At 37.0% G+C, this 19,578-nt stretch overlaps 1 protein-coding gene across 3 annotated transcripts in view; it reads right to left on the bottom strand.

The window, feature by feature from the left end:
• CRPPA (CDP-L-ribitol pyrophosphorylase A) overlaps nt 1-19,578 on the bottom strand; it is a 125,508-nt gene that overhangs the window by 72,839 nt on the left and 33,091 nt on the right. For all 3 annotated transcript variants that reach the window (XM_040592564.1, XM_040592562.1, XM_040592563.1), the window contains one exon: nt 8,729-8,833. In XM_040592564.1, coding sequence (XP_040448498.1) covers nt 8,729-8,833 — 105 coding nt within the window. The remainder of the gene's footprint in view (nt 1-8,728; nt 8,834-19,578) is intronic.

Below are 19,578 nucleotides of genomic sequence, written 5' to 3'. Positions count from 1 at the left end.
TCACAAAAACCTGATACTGCATTCTATTTTCACACATCCATCCTATGCTATAATTTTATTGTGAAATAGATTAATTTTTATAGGACTTGTGATCACATAAATGACAGTCAGGGAGAAGCCTCATTATTTCTTTTAGTAATATAGGTGTCATTTTTCAGTAGCACAAGACAATTGCTGTTAATGAGAGTTCAATTAATCAGTGGTAGTCAGTGAAACTTGAGCAGGCTTTGTATGAGTTTTCAGAGGATTAAAAACCATCGAGATTTTCTTGAAGACATTAACCAGATCAAGTTAGATGGACAGTAAGATGCTGAATATTCACTTGGTACTTGCAAAAAACACCTTTCATATCTGCCTTTGTACCCTCATGGTGGTTGACAGTCCCAGTATTAGGCTTTGCAAATAAAATAATGCAAAACTAAACATAGCATCTACCCAAGACATTATCAGCCTTTGCCAGCAACGTCTTCACAATGACATGCAGTGACATGAAGTGATATAAGAATCATTTCCAAATATTTGCCTTTGTTTTTACTGTGACATCCTTTTACATAAAATAAAATATTACTGGATTTGCTGCTTTTGTTTCCCTAGGGTCAGAATAATTTTTTATTTCTTTCTGAAATGAACTGAATATAATTCCAAAATAGTGTTGCAAAGTAAATCTTCCAGCAGAAACATACCGTTGTAAGTATTAGCATTTTAGTCTCCAAGCAAATGATTGTTTGATTTTAACAAGGATTCTTGTAACAGTTTTCCTTTCCATCTCACAAATTAAGCTGTGTACTGCAGTCAGAAACATATTAATAATATTACCTTTCTCATTAAGCATCATTTATCCAAGGAATTATATTCTCTTAAAATTAAAAATCAACTTCTTTCCCTACAGCTTGTCCTGCAGGAGAAGCAGCCAGAGAATGAATCTTGCCGGAGTTTACCTACCATTGGGAAGAACCAGTGTCTTGACTTTAAGGACAAAGAATTATTGAGTGACCCATTTTGTTGCAAAGTTTCTTTCCAATTACCTGTTTCTAGAGGTCTTTTATAGTGAACTTTCAGCAAACCTGTAACAATTACCATCTAAAAACCTTTCAAGAAACAAGGCTATCTAAGCTCTGTTAAAAGTGGTCTCACATATTCTAAGGTTCATAATGTCTTTGACATGCAAAAGTATTTTAAATAGTCCAATTTTTAAAATGTTACCTCACAAAGTAGGCCCAGTCTTCAAGCAAATAGCACAGAAGAATAAAAAGTTAAGAATGAACCTTTAAAATCTCTTCCAAAATTCTGAGCCAGATATCAGCAAATACTTTCTCTAGGGTGGTTTCCTACAGAAATAAGACATCTGAGGCCATATCACACTATCCATATATATTTCTTCCATAATCTTTGATCCTATAAGCTTTAGGAAAATAGTAGAGCTGACAGAGAGAAAAGCCCTGCCAGCTACCACAGGTGACCACCACTTACCAGTCAGGGAAGGAGGGATTCTCTGCACCTCTTTCAGTATTGAATAAGATGCTAAATTCAACTAAAGCTTCTCTTAAGGCATTGACATTCATAATCTTCCTGGATTTTCTTGTGTTGACTAAGAGGTGTTCTTGCAATTGAGATAAGACTTACTCAAAGAGCAGGCAACCATAACAGAGACACCCTTTCATTTAATTCTAACCATTGATTGCTTTAGTATGAATTTGTTTTAAACAACTTTAAACAATTTAGTCAACACATTCTGAGCAGCTATACACTAAAATGTATTTGCATTCTGGGCTCACCCCAGCCAGAACAATTCAGATCTAGCCAAATCAGCCAGGAAGAATACTTTTACTGCCACTCTATACCAGAAAGTAACACAGCATCCTCCACACTCTTGCAGCCCAGGTGAGGTGCAAAAATCACAGTGGTAAAGAATAAACAAAACAAAAAAAATGACACACAGGAGTTCTCTCTCACTTTTCAGAAGAGAGATCTGTTTCATGCATTTCTGGGTTTGTTATATCACATTACTAAGCTAAATCTCTACGGACTTACAAAATTACAATTTAATGTTCTTTTTCATGCTGGCCTCTGAACCTTCTCTATTTTTCAACAGTTGCACAGACCTTGAGTCCAGATGTGACCACAGAATTCTACATGCACTTGTAATACCAGAACATCTCTTTCTAAATTCATGTTCTTGTTTCTCTATCCATGGCTGACATAAGGTATTTTTCCCACAGTGCAAACTTGCTACCCTCTGATTCCTACACCACCTTCAATGTCACTGCCTTCCTAGAGCAATTCTCTAAATATGGCCTATAATTTTTTTTCTGAAAACACTTCTTCCTATTTGGCTACAATGAAAAGCATAACTTTCTTTTTAATTGTTTGCCGAGCAATCCTTAACAATAGGTTACTTCTGATCAATTTTTATTTACAAATCCTTAAATCTTTGTGACGTCTGCAAACTTTATCAGACAAATGCTAAATAGCTTAGTGACAATAACAGTTTCTGCAGAACTGCATGTGGTGAGAATTATCTTTTGCAATGTATCAGTTATACAATTTTTTATCTCTTTAATAAGGACTAGTGCAATTACAGGCATCCTATTTTTAATTAAAATGTCATATAGTAACAAGTCAAACTTCTGCTAATGATATATTGTATCAAAACTACCACCTTTATCAGCCAAAACTATAACCTTGTAAAAAAGGCTTGAAATCAATTTCACAAAATAAGTAAAATCCATGTTGGTTGACATTCATTGTGATAGTCCCTGTAGTTCTGCCTGTAGCACTGCACTTTGTTTTGTTGATCAATATTGAACTCAGAGACTCCTAATTGCTCAGATTCTCTCTCTTCAGGTGACAATGTTAATTTCCATTTTGTCATCTTGAGCATCTAGTGTTCCAAAACTTTCTGAATATTGTTGCTGCAATCCAGAATATCGGTGGGCCAAACACTAAAACTTAATACAAATACTTCACTATCATGAAATATGAAACCATCATCTGCTTATTCAGCAAAGACAAAATACGCTTACTTATTAAACATTTCTCTACTTTTCTCTATAATGAACAATCCATCTATTTAGTAAAGCCTCAAAATCATCAGACAACGGTTGGTTTGTTTTCCTGTGTGCCCTGCTCTCTCAGTTCTCAGACTGCAACTTTTCACTGCCGAGGAAGATGCTCTTCCCAGAGCCCCCTTAAAGCTTTATAAACACTTTTTCCCAATCTTCCCCATTTCCTGTCTGCATCTCTTCCCTCTGTCCACATATTTAGCCCACCAGCTCCCCTGCAAGCCTGGTTTGTACTGCTGTAGATAGCAAACTAGTTGCAAGTGTGCCTGAACCAAGGCTGCCCTTCCAAAGTTAATTTAACCTGTGGTACGCTGCCTCAGCACTTTCTGTTCATCTGAAGCCAATTTATCCTCCAAGAGCAGCCCATCTTTCACACATCACACAAAGGGCAAGTGCATTTACTAATATGAGGGCACACAGGAACCCTTTGAACAGAAGGAACTGTGTGTAGCCAATGAGTAAGAAACTGCATACAGCTGTTGATGCAAAATTTTTCAGCTCATTCAGTGGTCAAAACTAGTATCTCACTTGTTGTGTTCCCCCAAATTATTCCTATTTAATATTTAAAAGTCTTCTGCAAACTGATTTAGCTTGATGAACATTTCAGATTTACAAAACTGTATGTTAAATGCAAAACATAACCCTTTATCAAACAAATACAATAAAGTTACGATCACACATACACAAAATGCACTGCATTTTAGTTTGACGTAGTATTTCCCTCTGTTATACTAAGGTATCATACAGATCTCCTTTGTATGGGATATTTTCAGGAGATTACAAAATAACCTGTTGGTTTTAGAAATGGTGAAGATTTTTTGCACTATCAGCATTAAGTCTTTAAATGGGTATTAATCTTTTAAAAATGTTCCTACAATGCAGTTTTCATTTGCGTTATACACACACATATACATTAGACACTAAAAATTACATTCTTACATGATTTTATACTTTATTTAAAAGGATATTGTCCCAGAACATTTAAGATCATTTTGTTTCAAAGGTGTAAAGCACTGAGAAACTGAAAATGGGGTGCTTTTTCTGTTTCTTTTTTGCCACCATGATCCTAATATCTTATAAATAGTTACATAATGCCTGCATTCATAACAGAACTTATAAATATTTATAAAACTGTTCCTGCCTGGTTGTTGCCACTACAAAGAATTATTTTAATTTTGTAATTTGTTACCAGAAAGAGAACAAACTTTCTCTTGCTTTACGTCCAACAGTAAGTGACTTTGAAATGTTACTTTCTCTAATGCACTATAAATAAACAGTGCTCAGGAAGAATTAAGAGTTAATTTAAGAAAAAAATATATATACACATAAGTAACTTCTTTCCACAGTTTTAAATGACTCCACAGAGTCATTTAATGTTATGTGGGTTGTGCACCTAATAAACAAATTGAATTCTTACAAGTATCAGACCTTCTCTCTAAAGATTTAAGGTCCACATTAAGATGAAACTGGTTTGTAATACTTGGGACTTTTAAAACTGCTCTCCATCTGTTAATTGACTGCAGTTTTTCTGCTACACATCCTCTGAAACCTCAAGCGAACAATGATTATTTCTTTCAGTTCTCATTTATCTGGACGGAATATCCTTTTGCCTTGTGTTGAAAAAACAAGACTGGGGCCATTGGAAGGACATCAATTCTTGGCATACGTAATATAATTTCTCTCAGCACTGAAAACCCTTACAGAAAAAAAATCAACAATATATTACAAATTACATTATTATGACAGCTAAGGAAAGACAATTCTGCTTCTGAAAGGCGATTAGTAAGAAACAGCAACAGCTCCTAACCATTTTGTAGGAAAACATCACTTGAGAAAACTGGCAGTCTTCTGCACTTCTTCAGACTGTGCAGGCTGAGCACAAGCTTTCTCTTCTTCAGTGGTACTGCTCCACGCCACCTGCCAAACACCCTGCTACAGGGTGACCAATACCAGGGTGCTACACAAGCAGGAAGGAGCCATCTTCCTCTGTGGCCTCTAACCTGATAGAACTGTTCACTGTAGAAACAATTCTGGTTTATCGACCTCATCATTTTTATGCCTTTGACTTTGAATGTCTTCACAAGCCACAGAAGACACCAATGACATTTAGCTACACAATAAGACAGGGAATAGGATATAAGAATGCATAACTAATGACATGGCACCGCTATCTTTGTGTGTACTATATATAGCATATTTGCTGCTCTACACCACCTGCAGCACAATATCTGCACATAAATGGGTGCTGTTGCTACTGTCACGCACTGCACAATACTGTCAACACTGAGGATGTGTGGTGGGTTGACCTTGGCTGGATCCCAGGTGCCCACCAAAGCTACTCTGCCACCCCCCTCCTCAGCTGGACAGGGGAGAGAAAATAAAACTAAAGGCTCACAGGTCAAGATAAGGAGAGGGAGAGATCATTCACCAACTACTATCATGGGCAAAACAGCCTCAGCTTGGGGAAATCAAGTTGATTTCAGTCAAAGCAGAGTAGGGTAATAAGAAATAAAAGCAAACCTTAAAATCCCTCTCCCCCATCATCCTCCCTTCTTCCCAGGCTCAGCGTCACTCCCGATTTTCTCCACCTCCTCCCCCAGAGAAGCACAGGGGCATAGGGAATGGCTGTTGCTGTCAGTTCACCACACATCTCTGCTGCTTCTTCCTCCTCAAACTCTTCCCTGTTCCTGTGTGGGGTCCCTCCCATAGGAGAGTCCTTGATGATCTTCTCCAACATGAGTCCTTCCCACAGGATGCAGTTCTTCACAAACTGCTCCAGCGTGGATCCCCTGCAGGATTCACAAGCCCTGCCAGCAAACCTGCTCCAGCCTGGGCAACTCTCCATGGGGCCACAGGTCCTGCCAGGAGCTGCTCCAGTGCAGCTTCCCAGGGGGTCACAGCCTCCTTCAGGTGCATCCACCTGCTCTGGTGCAGGGTCCTCTGTGGGCTGCAGGTGTAGATCTGCTCCATTGTTAACCTCCATGGGCTGCAGGTGTAGATCTGCCCCACTGTTAACCTCCATGGGCTGCAGGTGTAGATCTGCCCCACTGTTAACCTCCATGGGCTGAGGGGCACAGCCTGCCTCTCCGTGGGCTTCACCAGGGGCTGCAGGGGAATCTCTGCTCTGGTGCCTGGAGCACCTCTGCCCCCTCCTTCCGCACCGACCTTGGTGTCTGCAGGGTTTTTGCTCTCACATACTCTCAACTCCTCTCTCCAGCTGCAGTTGTCCAGATCTTTTGTTCCTCCTTCTTAAATATGTTATCCCAGAGGCACTACCACTGTTGCTGATGGCCTTGGCCAGCAGCAGATCCATCTCGAAGCCATCTGGCATTGGCTCTATCGGACATAGGATAGAAGCTTTAAGCAGCTTCTCACAAAAGCTACCCCTGTAGCCCCCTGCTACCAAAACCTTGCCACACAAATGTAATACAGACTCTTTCACCTGGTCCACAGTATTTTCAGCTTTTGTACCTGAATCTCCTTGTCTATGATATTCTCCAGTATGCCAGCAGCTAAAAAGGTTTTCTGATCCATATCTGAGCACCTACAAGGAATTCACTCGTGTTATCATTTTCCATGTGTTTGCAGGCCTCTTTAAAGTCCAGTGCTACAATGGGTCCCACGTGCTAGAAAATTAACAGCATCAAGAATTTGCTTCACCAGCAATGTTGGAGTGGCACTAACACTTCAGCAATCCTCTTTTAAAACAGATGTGGCACAAGCTCAAGTCTGATGTGTAAGTGTGGACTGGTTACTGGTGCTGTTCCTCAGGTGCTGATACTGCAGACAACCCTGTCTAATATCTTTATTAATAACCAGGGAAAGGGGAAATGCTCTCAGCAAATTAGTAGATGACAACAAATGGGGAAGTATTCAGTATGCTCAAAGGTCCAACACTCATTTAGACAGACCGTGAAAGGCTGGAGAAAGAGGCTGACAAAGTTGTGAGATGCAACAAACACAGCATCCTGCATCTGGGACAGAATAACCCTGTGCAGCAGGCCATACTGATGTCAAAATAGAGAAAACTGCTTTGCAGAAAAGGACCTTCTGGACAAGCTGAGTATGAGTCAGCAGTGCGGAAAAGCAGTCCAAGTAACTGTGCTGTATTAGTAAGGAAGTAGACTTCATTAAAGGGAATACAGGGATTATTCCCCTGTATTCAGCACTTTTGAGAACACACCAGAGTACTGTTTACAGTTTGGGGTTCACAGTATAACGCAATGACAAACAGAAGGAAGCCCAGCAGAAAGTTGCTAAGACAGTGTGAGAGAACTTGGCTTGTTCAGCCCAAAGAACAGAAGATGAAGGGTGGGGAAGTGTCACAATTAATGGCCATAGAGAAAAGTAAACTCGACTTCTCTTCCAGATCTTTCTGCTGCCCTTTCATACTTTCTCAGTGCAAGAGGCAGCAACAGAAATGTTGACCAAATATTATGAAAAAGGTCTCCTCCATACAGGGGAGGGATATGCATTGGAATTGTTTTCCCAAGCCAGTCTGAAATCTCCATTTTTGTTTCATCTGCTGGCCATCACTAGTATCTACAAATAGTAAAGAACTAAATAAACATTATGAAGAACTGAACAAACGTGATGGGTGTATTTTGTTACCCTTCATGTAAGCACCATGCTTTGCAACGAGAACAACGAAACCATCCAAAAAGTGATGTAAGGGAAATATGCATGACATAATCTGTCTCTTAGAAGATTGACGAGGAAAACAGCCAATATGCTGTTTCAGAAAGACTATGTCGCCAGAAAGATATTGAAAGAAGCTGCTGTATGCAACGAACATATAAGTAAATTTTGCTGCTAAATTGCACAGGAAATTTGCACTGCAGATTCAGGAAATTACCTTTCTGCATAAGATTTACTGTCATATTATTAGGAGTCATGTCCCATTGGAGGAAATTTACTGTCAAAGACAGATGGAGTGATCTGAGCTGCTTCTAGATCCTTCAACATGGTAATGAATAAAATAAAAAAAAAAAAAAGAAACACTTAAAAATTGCATGACAACAGCTACTGAGAAAGAATAATGTCCCACCATCCAAAATAATGAAATGGGATACTTTTAAGCAGCAGGGATGTATCCTTTAGTACCTGTATACACACCTGCTTTGTCAGTCATCAGAAACCTACAGATTATCAGACAAGGTAAATGATGTTTAAAAAATTTTTAAAAATTGTTTGAAGAGGTCTTAAACATTACAAAGTTACTGAATGTCATGAACTGCTCTAAAAATCAACCATTGTTGGCCAGGTATTTGGCTTTAGAGAATTTTTCCTCATAGGAAAAGTGGAGGAAAGGAAAATAAACAAAAGATATAGAAACAGCAGGAGAAAGCTCATCTCATAAAAATAATGTTCTTGGTTTTAGAAATTATAGATTTATACTTCAACAGATTCTCAGGCTATTCAACTACCCAGTTGGTTTCCCTACTTCCAGATAAATGCTGTCGTCTTTGATTATCTCAGGTAACATCTGCCCAACTCTGTCCACAACTATGAGCTCAAAAAAAAAGTCATGATAATCCAAAACCCATTCTGAAATTGGGAAAAGCCTAACTATTATAACTCAAAACACATCTGAATTTTTACAGTAATATGCAAATGTAATTAATTTTAAAAGACATACTAAAAATAGATATTATTATTGCCTTTACCTTCCAGAGGTCAGCTGTTCCTTCAACAAGTTTGGCATTTGTTTTACAGTATTTCAAAGCCAGATGCAAACATTCAGTTCCATAATCCAGGTCATAGTTTGTGCACTGCAGTAATTGAAAAAGAATAAATATTCTTTATTAGTCTTAAAGAAATCATATGTTTAAGTAATAATGTGTGTTTTCTTTCATTAATTAAACCTTAAATCTCAAAGATCCTGTCCAAAATGATACATGCTGTATTAGGTAGGTTGAGTCAAGATGAATCAGAAATACCACTCTTCCAAAAAGCTTATGCCAAATTCTAGCTATCCAGCAAAATATTACAGAAGTAAATAAATATTTTAAAACCACAAATTAATTCAATCGGCTGCTTCAAGTGATCTTGCTAAACCTTTATGCTGTTAACTAAATCAATGAGAAGTTACATGTATTAAAAAAAATTGATGGGGTTGAGGCCTCACCAAAAGATATCATCAACCTTTCAGTAACAAACTTTTAGAGTATGGGAACATGTTAATAAATTGTAGAAGCATGACTCTTCACATGGCTTGTCTGGTTTGGTTTTTGCAGCATCAAAAAAAGATGGTAGTAACTAAGAACCTCTGTATTCCTTACACATTTCCCTCTGTATTTTTCTCCAGTAATCTGCACACAAAATAGCAAAGTTTCACGCTGCTCCGTAAGCCTTCCAGATTTAATTTAATAAAAAAATAAAAAAAACCATGAAACAAAACAAAAAAAAAACCAACCAAATTTGTCCTTTTTTTAGCTATCTAGAAGAGGCATTCTTCTCTCAATATACCCTTTCCAAGCAGTTTGGCTTCCTATAGTTAGTGATCATAAGAATCCTATTAATGGAAAACTGAGTATGGACAGAATCTCTTGAGCTAAAACATAGGTAGTACAAAAGCAGGACAGGGCTACCTCAAGACGAACTGGAATGATTAAGCCAAGAGAATTCTATTCTATTTTCATATTACTAAATTATCAGTCCATCCAGAAACATGAATTACATGTAACAAGGAAGGATAATTTAAGATGGGGTCTTTCATAAAAATTGATGTATTTGATAAGACCACAGGCTGGCTATCCAAGTACCCAGTCTCTAGCAGAGGCTGACAGTGGGTAGTCAAGGATAAGTAAATATGAACAACGCAATCATATCTTCTTACTTTCACAGAATACTCCCTTGGCCTCATATAAAGCTATCCTCCTGGCTTATGAAACCCCTAAATGAAGAAGTCCCTGAGGAATACATTGAACCAGAAGCGACTGCCTTAGCAGTCCTCAGTAGATTACAGGAACCCTGAATTCACCCAATTACTTTTTGAATAGCAGTGTTTTTTCAGCACCTGCATCAGGGAGCATCTGACTCATCACACGCTCTGCTGTTCTGACAGAAAAGAGAGTGCAAAACCACCTTCTCAACCCTTCAGAATGCTCCGCTACATCTCTTCTCACATCCATCCACAGGTAAAGAAATCAATATCTAATCAGACATTTCATGTGTGGAAGCTACCTCAAAACTTTGATCAACCCTTTTGCCCTCCTTTACATGTATCTACACTTACCCATGAATTTTATCGTAACATGCTTTTACAAACCTTCTTAATTAGCCCTCATCTCTACTACCCAGAAAAAAAAAAAAAGGGGGGGGGGGGGGGGGCGGGGCGGGGCGGGGAAGGGTATCTCCACTTCCTATTCCAAATTCTTTGTGAACAAAATTAACTGCATAGCTCCCAGCACAGATCTGCACAAAACTCTACGGGTGATCCACTGCTATGAGAACTAGTCATTCACTTTACCTTGTTTCTTGTCTTTTAACAAAGCCCTTGCTCTTATCCTAAATCTGTTCAGTTTCCTTGAAGAGCCTTTGCTAAAAGCTTCAGTGAAACATCTTATTATGCAAGTAGGCTGTTATCAGCTTCAACAATCTCAAACAAGATGCCGGTTAACTCCTTAGAGAATGACAATTAGCTCTGCAATGCATAAACTTTCCATTACAAAAGCTGAAATAATCCCTCCACCATATCAAATTTAACCATGCATCTACAACTTTTTTCGAATAAAATGTGACAGGCCAGATACTGTGCTTTGTAATTCACAATCTCCTCCAGGATTCAAGAATTAAAAATTGTCAAGAATCAAAAAATCTAAGTGTTAAAGAACCACCAAACCAGAATGCTACAATACAACTTGCCTTTTTTATAATTTCTTCAAGAATTTAATAAGAGATATGAAGAAAATGCTTATTTCTATTCTTGTTTTGTAATGCATCAGTGAAATTCAAGGAATTCATCAGCATTATACATCTGAATTGTATCACTCACACACAGTCCTAGAAAAACTGTAGTTGTCACTTTTATCTTATTTAAATCCCTAATTTTTTGGCATTTTAGTTTTTCCTGACCGCATTCAAAAAGAAGATGCTTTTAAACATCCCACGTAGAAAGAAAAGTAATTTAAATGTTATACTTCTCTACAGAAGTGCTTCAAGTAACAAAACAAAACAGACATAAGAAGATAGAGTAATTTAAAAAGAAAGACTTCTTCCAAAATACTAAAGAAAATAGGGTTTTCCAAAAGACACTTTGGAATATTTTTAAACTAAGCAGCAATCATTTATATTATTTAAAGAATCAACATACAAGAAAGGTCAACAGAAAAGATAAAGAAATAGGAAACTAGCTCCAGAATATGTAAAACTGAGCAATCTCTTCAGTAAAGAGGTCCAGAGACACATTGCCAAGGAAACCCGAATGGCCTTGTAACTTTCAGTTCCAAATATTTATTAGCATAACATTTACTGTTTTGTTTGATTTTAAGGAAAATGCAAGCTATTTTCTACTAATGTGAATAACATACAGATTTTATTTTTTTTTCTTCCTTTGGAATGGGAGAGAATTTCAGAAAAATTATCTGTGAAAGAATTTACTTTCAATAAAAATTGTTTTTAAATATATGTGTAACAAATGATACTAGGACAAGACTAAGCAATTCCAACTTTTTAGCAAGGTCTTAATTACAGATAATTAATAGGGAGTGGAGAAGTTCCATAAATGGGCTAAAGCATCTTGAGGGTATTACTGCCTTCAAGGGATAAAATATGACACAAAGCAAAGTAATAATAAAAACCATACTCACTAACACTTGTACATCATGACATTTACCACTCTAATTATCTGTAATTGTTTAAACCTAAACATACTGTCACAGTGTACTCTTCTGCAAGTCTGATACACTGATGTCAGAGAAGAACAATGAAATGGAAGTATCAGCTCAAGACCAGTTTAGTTTATATATTATCCATATGCTAAGCAGCTCCACATGTGGAATTTTAAATCCATATTTACGGTGCAGAATTTGAAGGCTTCTATATTGTTCTAATAAATTCAGTTAACAAACAAAGCATTATCAGGGAGTGCCTACAATAAAAAGTTGTAAAATTCCCATGAGGAAAATTCTTACTGACCCAGGCACACATTCTCATCCTGAGTTGTCTGTATGTATTTCATTGTACACCTAGAGCCGACTTACATTGTAACAATCTGTTTAAAACTCTTACTATTTCTAAAGTCTCTTTTTGACTGAAAAGCTTTTTAACATCAAGTTTGACGGAGTACAGTTAACTGAACTTGACATGCACACATAGCTTTGTGAAACAATAGACATAATTTAAGTTTCAGACCACAGATTTGAAATGGTGGAAACATCTGTACATATTGGCACAAAAAATATCCACAAAAGAAAGAAAATAGATTAGTTTAGCTCTTTAAATGACACAGAAGGAAATATGATATTTAAAAACGTTTTTGAACTGCTGAATATTCAAAGGCATTCTAATAGGTAGTTTGGGGAACTTTTTTGTGGGTGGGTTTTTTTGTTTGTTTTCCAAGAGTGGATGTTTGAATACAGTGCTGTGGGTGGAGTGAGATCCAGATTTTGGCATTAAACCAATTCTTCTTCCCCTGCCCCCTAGATAAGTTTGAAAATATTTTGATAAATAATATTACTTCTTAAAATGCAAACTATACTGTTGTTGCTTAGCCATAAACATTGAACAAGGGGTTAGAGAAAGGAGCAGCTACACAGCCTGTATTTCCCTGGTACTTAATAATAGTCCATAAGCTAACTTGTTTCCAATATAATACTTTGAACAAGTAAAATTATTAAAAACACAGTATTTAACATTAACAATTGCTTTTACTGTTAATATGCACTATTTTACTGTATCTTTATACTGATAAAAGATTTTGAATAGATATATGGGAACTGGTAAACATACAGCAGAACAAACACAGACGAAATTAAAATTTTCACTACAGCACTGTCATTTTCTTATTTTTTCATCATTCCTTAGTTTTAGAATAAGGAAGCAAAATCAATATTCTTTATTTATTCACTGAAAGAAAATCTTCAGATTTGCTCCTTTACATAGGTACCATTAAAGCCTGTATAGAATCAGTCTCTTACACTTCTGTCATCATTGGCTGTGGCATCCTTAGTACTTTTTCCATTGTCAGCAGCATCTCCATTTTACCCTTGATGTAAATCCATTCTATAACAGTATCAGAGCACTTGCAATTTAAATGTATAACTAATTAATGATAGCAGAGCTTTATGATTTTTCCAGATCCTTGCAAATAAAGTTTCCACTGCTGAAATGACAGAGTACATCATGAACGTTCATCATCAGGAACGTTTTGCCAAGCTAAAAAAGCAGCAGACACAAGCTCTTGTTGAACCTGAACTGGCCTGTTTTTATTGTCTTTTATAAAGAATTATTTTTGCCATGTTCATTACCAAGGAAACCAAAAAGTGCTGAATCCAACAGTGGATTTGCAACAAGCACTCAGCCTATAGCAATACACCAAGCTAAGTGAGCAATAACAGGAAGAGGAAACGTGAATAAGGAAACTGAGTATCACAGTGAAGAGAACAAAGATACAGCAATTTACTGCGTAACAGACTTAAGCAAGCCTGGTTTTCTACAGATCTGTATCTATATCCCAATGCCTGTCACTGCAGTAACTGCAGTAACTCCAAACATGCCATGATTTCCCTGCACTCTATCATCAGATCCCCTGAATACTTCCAGACTGCCCACTGAAATATTTTGGTACTTGAGGTGATCCTAAGTCCACTAAACACCTCTTAAGGAATTTATGCATAGATTGGTTCCAAGATCCCATGTGCTGAAAGGTGTATGACCAAGAAAAACCGAGGACATCAGCTGAATTTGCATTTCAGCCATGGAGCTGAAAGCCTAAGCGCCTGAAGGTTCTAAGGCTCCAGCCTCCTCTCAATGAAGGCATTCATTTGAGTTTCCCTGCTCCTCACACTCACTGATTTTTCGAAAACTATATAGGGACCTAACATCACTGAACTCTACACCTGTGTCAATTTTGATTGAAAACATGACCTTAAGGGTCTTTTCCAACATAAATCATTCTAAGATTCTACAAAATTGAACAAAACGTACAATTGAAGGTTTAAAATACTATTGAGACAAGAATTAAGAACAAGCAATGCTTTCAAGTATCTTTTTAATAGTAAAAGTTAAAAATTAAAGAGTAATTTTGGTTCTTCCCTTTCTGGAATAAATGTTCTGGGTCAATGAATGCAGTTCCCACTGCCATCACCAGCAATCATGTTCTATACTCCTGCTGTAGACATACGAGCTCCCAAGTCAAGTCAGCTACACATTTTCTTCCTATTAGTCTTCTTAGAAAGTAGTTTATAATCTCTCTTTATGTTGAGGTTGACAATTACTCTTCACTGTACACAACTCACTGCTAGGCAGTAGGAGTCCCATAGAAGCAAGAATGCAGAGGACAAACATGCAGTGTGGGTGGCAAGAAATGTGCTTTCCCTATCACTGTTTTAGCTGCTAGCTAAGGTTGGGGATAACTTTGCTTTTTTTTGTTTGTTTCTTTTAAAACAAATTTGCTTGAAAAATTCACTGTCACAACATGTAAAAGCAGAAACTCAGCGGGATTCATAAATGCATACGGATGCAGAGAACTAATATCAAAGTTTGCACTACTGAGCATAAATTAAAATCATTGTGTGAGTTCTAAGAAAAAAAATATTATGTGGATATTTCTGTCCATCTGGGACAAATTCCTTTAACTGCTAAGCAACAAATCACAGGTGAAAAGATAGGATCTAGGACTAATGACCTGGATTGAAAAACCCTTGTTTTCAGTGCCCCATTCTATCAAAATTGCTAAGTCATTTACTTAGATTTAGATTCATCAATGAATCACTACAACAATAACATTGAAATAAGGTAAACCGACAATTAGAAAATACATCCATTTTATTGACTGTCATTTTCCAGCTCTGACCTCAAAATGAAACAGAAGTTGAAGTATAATCACAAAACTAGGTCCCAGCCCCAGCATCCTTAAGTGTGACTCTGGATAAAAGAAACAGAAAGAGCAAGTTTGAAAATTCTTTTGAGAAAGCATAAACTACCTTTTCTGCTCTTAAATCCATGCCTTAAGATACTTGCAGATACTCTAGGAGATTACTATGATTGTTTGTATCATTGCCTCATGTCGCACCAGGGAAGGTTTAAATTGGATATTAAGAAAAATTTCTTCACCAAAAGGGTGGTCAAGCATTGGAACAGGCTGTCCAGAGAAGTGGTAGAGTCACCATCCCTGGAGGTATTTAAAAGATGTGTAGATGTGATGCTTAGGGACATGGTTTAGTGGTGGACTTGGCAGTGTTAGGCTAATGGTTGGAACTGATCATCTTAAAGGTCTTTTCCAACCTAAATGATTTATGATTAAAGCCTACTTTTTAAGTCTTAATCTTAGCCTGGCTGCTACTGCTTCTGTCTCTGCAAAAGCAGAGGTCCAAACAAACCAACCATCCCAGAAAAGAAGTACGTGTGCTCAACTTCACACCAAAATCATAAAATCACTAATACTATCATTTTGAAAAAAAATTAGTATTTTTTGAAAACTAGATGGAGAGCCCTAACCCTTACATACCCATCCATAATTCAATCCTTCCAGAGAATGAGGTCTTCTAGGTTCTACTAGATAAATCATGACCAACATATAGAGAGAGGGTGGAAAGTGCAGCTTTGCTATTAAGGAATAAAAATTTAATCGAGAATAACTGGAGGTGCTTTGCTGAGGAAAGAAGGGCACCAGTAGGCAAAAAAAAAAAAAAAAAAAAAAAAAAGAAATGCCAAGGGTTGTGTCTACGTTACCAATGTAGTGTGCAGGAGAGGTTCTTTTTTGTGCAAATCTTTCCTGCATCCCCACTCAGAACCATACAAAATGCCCTTGACTGTGCTGCTGGAAAGCTCAAAGTCATTTCCCTTCTGGTGGAATCAAGGTGAAAAGTCATATGCAAGGGCACTTGCTGAAGCACATCATTTGCAGTGTGGGCACAAGATGCCCTAGCAGCCAGGACTCGGAATGCATTGTGTCCATATGACAGGTAACTGGGATGAGTATCACTGCTGGTGAAGTCCCATTTTACACATACAATCCTGAAACTAACAGATCACCAAAAAAACAAACAGTCTTTCTTTGTGCCATACCAGTAAATATATTCCTAATATTACTTCAACAAATTCCACACAAACTAGTATAATGAAAATGAGAACACAAACTAGGTGAGAATAAACTTTAGTATTGATATAAAGATTAAATACCTGATGCAACTAAGAGCTAGTTATTAATTAATTGATTTCATAAAACAGGTCCTGAGTAACCATAAGACAATATTGATTTTTCTGGTATCAGAAAAGCACACAGGAGTCATTTTGAGCATGCAGCTGAACATGGAATTTCATAGCTCATATACATTTTCAGCTTTTAAAAAAGTCCTAATTTAGTTACAATGCCACGAAGAAAATGTTAATATTCTATGTGGCAACAGTAGTAGTCAAAATATGTTGTTAGGACTCATTGTTTACACTTTAGAAAATTATCTTGTAAATTAGAAAAATATTTGGCAAATGGTTATATGGACAAGACAGACAAAAATACTGTCCCAATGTAGAAGACTATAGAGTATTTAGGTTATTCTAAGAACATGTAAAAGAGTGATTGTTTACATTCTCCCAGTAAAGAGAGTTCTAAATATACCAAGTTCTAAAATTAAGCAAACAAGGGGAAATCAGCCTTAGAAGCAGAGGTGAGCCAAATTCAGACCAAGTTAAAATGGATGCTTTATTTTAAAAATATTTTTAACAGGTAAGATTATTCACATTCTCAGAACAATTTACTTGAGAATCACCTCTTGAAATGATGTAAGATCATAAATGGTCCTTTTCCTTGCCTTCTGAGAGACACTAAACTGTCAGTAGCTATGAGATTAAAAGCTCTAGCATCACTACCTTGTTTTCTTCTTAGTTTTCTCAAAACAAGCAGCAGATGACAATTTAGATGGGTGGTCTCCCATATGCTGCATAGTGATTCTCACTCTCTATTCAGCATTTTTTGAGCCTGTGCCAAATGGGTGATTCTTGCAGATACAGAACACTTATAAGGGTAAATCCAGTAACACAACAATACCTTCACAATCCAGTCTAACTTCCAACTAGAATAATTGCAGTGGGTCTCCCTCTAACATACACCCTCCAAACAGTACCTGAATTCAAAATGCCTTTTCACTGGTACAGAGATCCCAGATTTTACCCAGGGTGTGGCAGCTTTGCACCACCACACCAGTTACAAGAGCCAATATGTGGATTTGCAAGTGCTTTATGATCCTACAGGACGAGGAGTGCCATAAAATGGAAGTAATTATCCCATTAGCAAAAAGACTTTTTTTTCTTATGCAAGGCATTAGAATTTCTCCAAACATTCTTGTGGCAGAAATTAATTAGGGCAAGGTGGGGATTCATACAAAATCCTGGCTCTACCATTGCGCCAAAAAACTAATCAAGTACAGAGCTATCTAAACTAGCATAGTTTTCTCAACAGACCACCAATCTAGCTTCAGGTTTTGAATAAATGAAGGCATTACTGACAAAATTCACTTAGTATATTTATCTTGAAAAGAATTCTGTAGAATTGAGTAGGTTTTAAGGACAGGGAAAGGGGAAAAATACTTATTCCTCTAAATCGCAGAACAAAGCTGCTAGGGTAAATAGATGCCAGATGAAGTAACTGTAAAATCTCTTTTGAAAACATCTCAGGACTCCCAACATAAAGACTTCACAAATTAGGATATTAATTTAGGCGAGGCTGACAACCATGTATTTAAGCAACAGTCTGTGTGCATCAGCCTGAAGATGAATGGAGAAGGGCAGATCAAAATCCTCTGCAAATCTGCATAATCAAAAAATTAGCTCCATTGGAATTTTGCATCAAAACCAAAAAATTACCAGTTTTCAGCAGGAATGAAATGGAACAGAACTCAGGTTCTACTGAACTTCCAAAGAAATATTTTTTTTAATGGGATTAAAACCAGAAATAAAATCCAAGCTGAAATGGACCACAACACTGAAGAGACGCTGTTAAAAAAGTAAAAACTTCTCATATAAGGAGAAATGAGATATTTTGTTTTCTTCCAACATTTAGGAGCTACACAGATTTCCTTGTCAAACAATCAGATCTAAAATCCTAATGACCCATGGACAAATCAGCAGAAAGGCTTCTTTTGTTAGGTTATTTCATATGCTTAGATTGCACATTGAAAAACTCACAGATATCCCCCATCTTGACACTAGTATACAGCTAATTAAAATCTGTATTATTATACCATCAAAGGAACTGCAGTAGGAATTTCAACAAACTGAAATATTCCATGCTGCTTCACTATTCAGCCAAGTAGGTTGATTTGGACCAATCAAGTAGGCAGTTACACTAAAACTGTAATTACCTATTAAATTTCATAGGCAGGTGGAAGTATGCTGTCTTTAGAACTCCATACAAAGAGCAGCATTGGCTTGTAGTACTGTCATACAAATCATACAAGTAGTACATTACTATTATTTTAGTTAGTTCTTCTCATTCACAAATCAATTCTTGATTCAGTATTTCAGAATACAGTTGATGAAAAGGAAGAAAACCTATAGACACAACCCAGAATGCAGAATTAGGAAAAACACAACAATGATGTTACATGGCATATATTCAGAAGACCTGAACATACAACTACAAAATACAAAAGCAAAGTTGGTGATGAAAGCTGGGGGTGGTGGAAAACAAAATAGATGTCCATACACACACAGAGCATACAGAAACCGCAAAATACATTTGAAGAAAAATGAGGTAAATTGAAGGCCAAGAAACAACCCATTACAGCTTATGATAAAATCTATATATCTTACCTACTTTTTGTCATGTTAAAAACAATGGTGATCTCTTTTTCAGTGTTTCTACACTACAAAAACAAACAGCTTTGATCCACATCACCAAATCACGACTGAACAGTATCAAGCTAAAAACTTGTCTCTCCAAGTGAATGTTTACAGGAGGTAAATATTAAGCTGTTCAGCCTTGCCATAACTTAGATGCCTTGGCATAAACAAAGTTTCTTGTTTGGTGAATGTAAAAAAAAAAGAGAAGTTGAGATGTCTTGAATATTCAGATATCCTTAGTCTTAGGAGGGAGGTGAGCAGTGGGTTCTTTCTCAGGATTCCAGCATTAGATTTAAATGACCACATTCTGCCTCCATTACATTTTGACCGTTCAGGCCTTTTTCTGAATCTGACCCTTGCTCCCAAAGTTGCCAAGGTTTTAGTCAACAATTTGTCCGCTGCTGTTCATTTAATCGCCTGTTGCTCCTGGCAATATTAATTTGACAGACACTGATCTCTTTAACAAAGAATGAACCCACAGGAAAATCCCCAAATCGGTCTAGACATTTTGCCT

The sequence above is a fragment of the Falco naumanni genome, chromosome 4 (genome assembly GCF_017639655.2).
Source record: "Falco naumanni isolate bFalNau1 chromosome 4, bFalNau1.pat, whole genome shotgun sequence".
In the NCBI taxonomy this organism is placed as follows: Eukaryota; Metazoa; Chordata; class Aves; order Falconiformes; family Falconidae; genus Falco; species Falco naumanni.
This window is presented reverse-complemented; position numbering and strand designations above follow the sequence as displayed.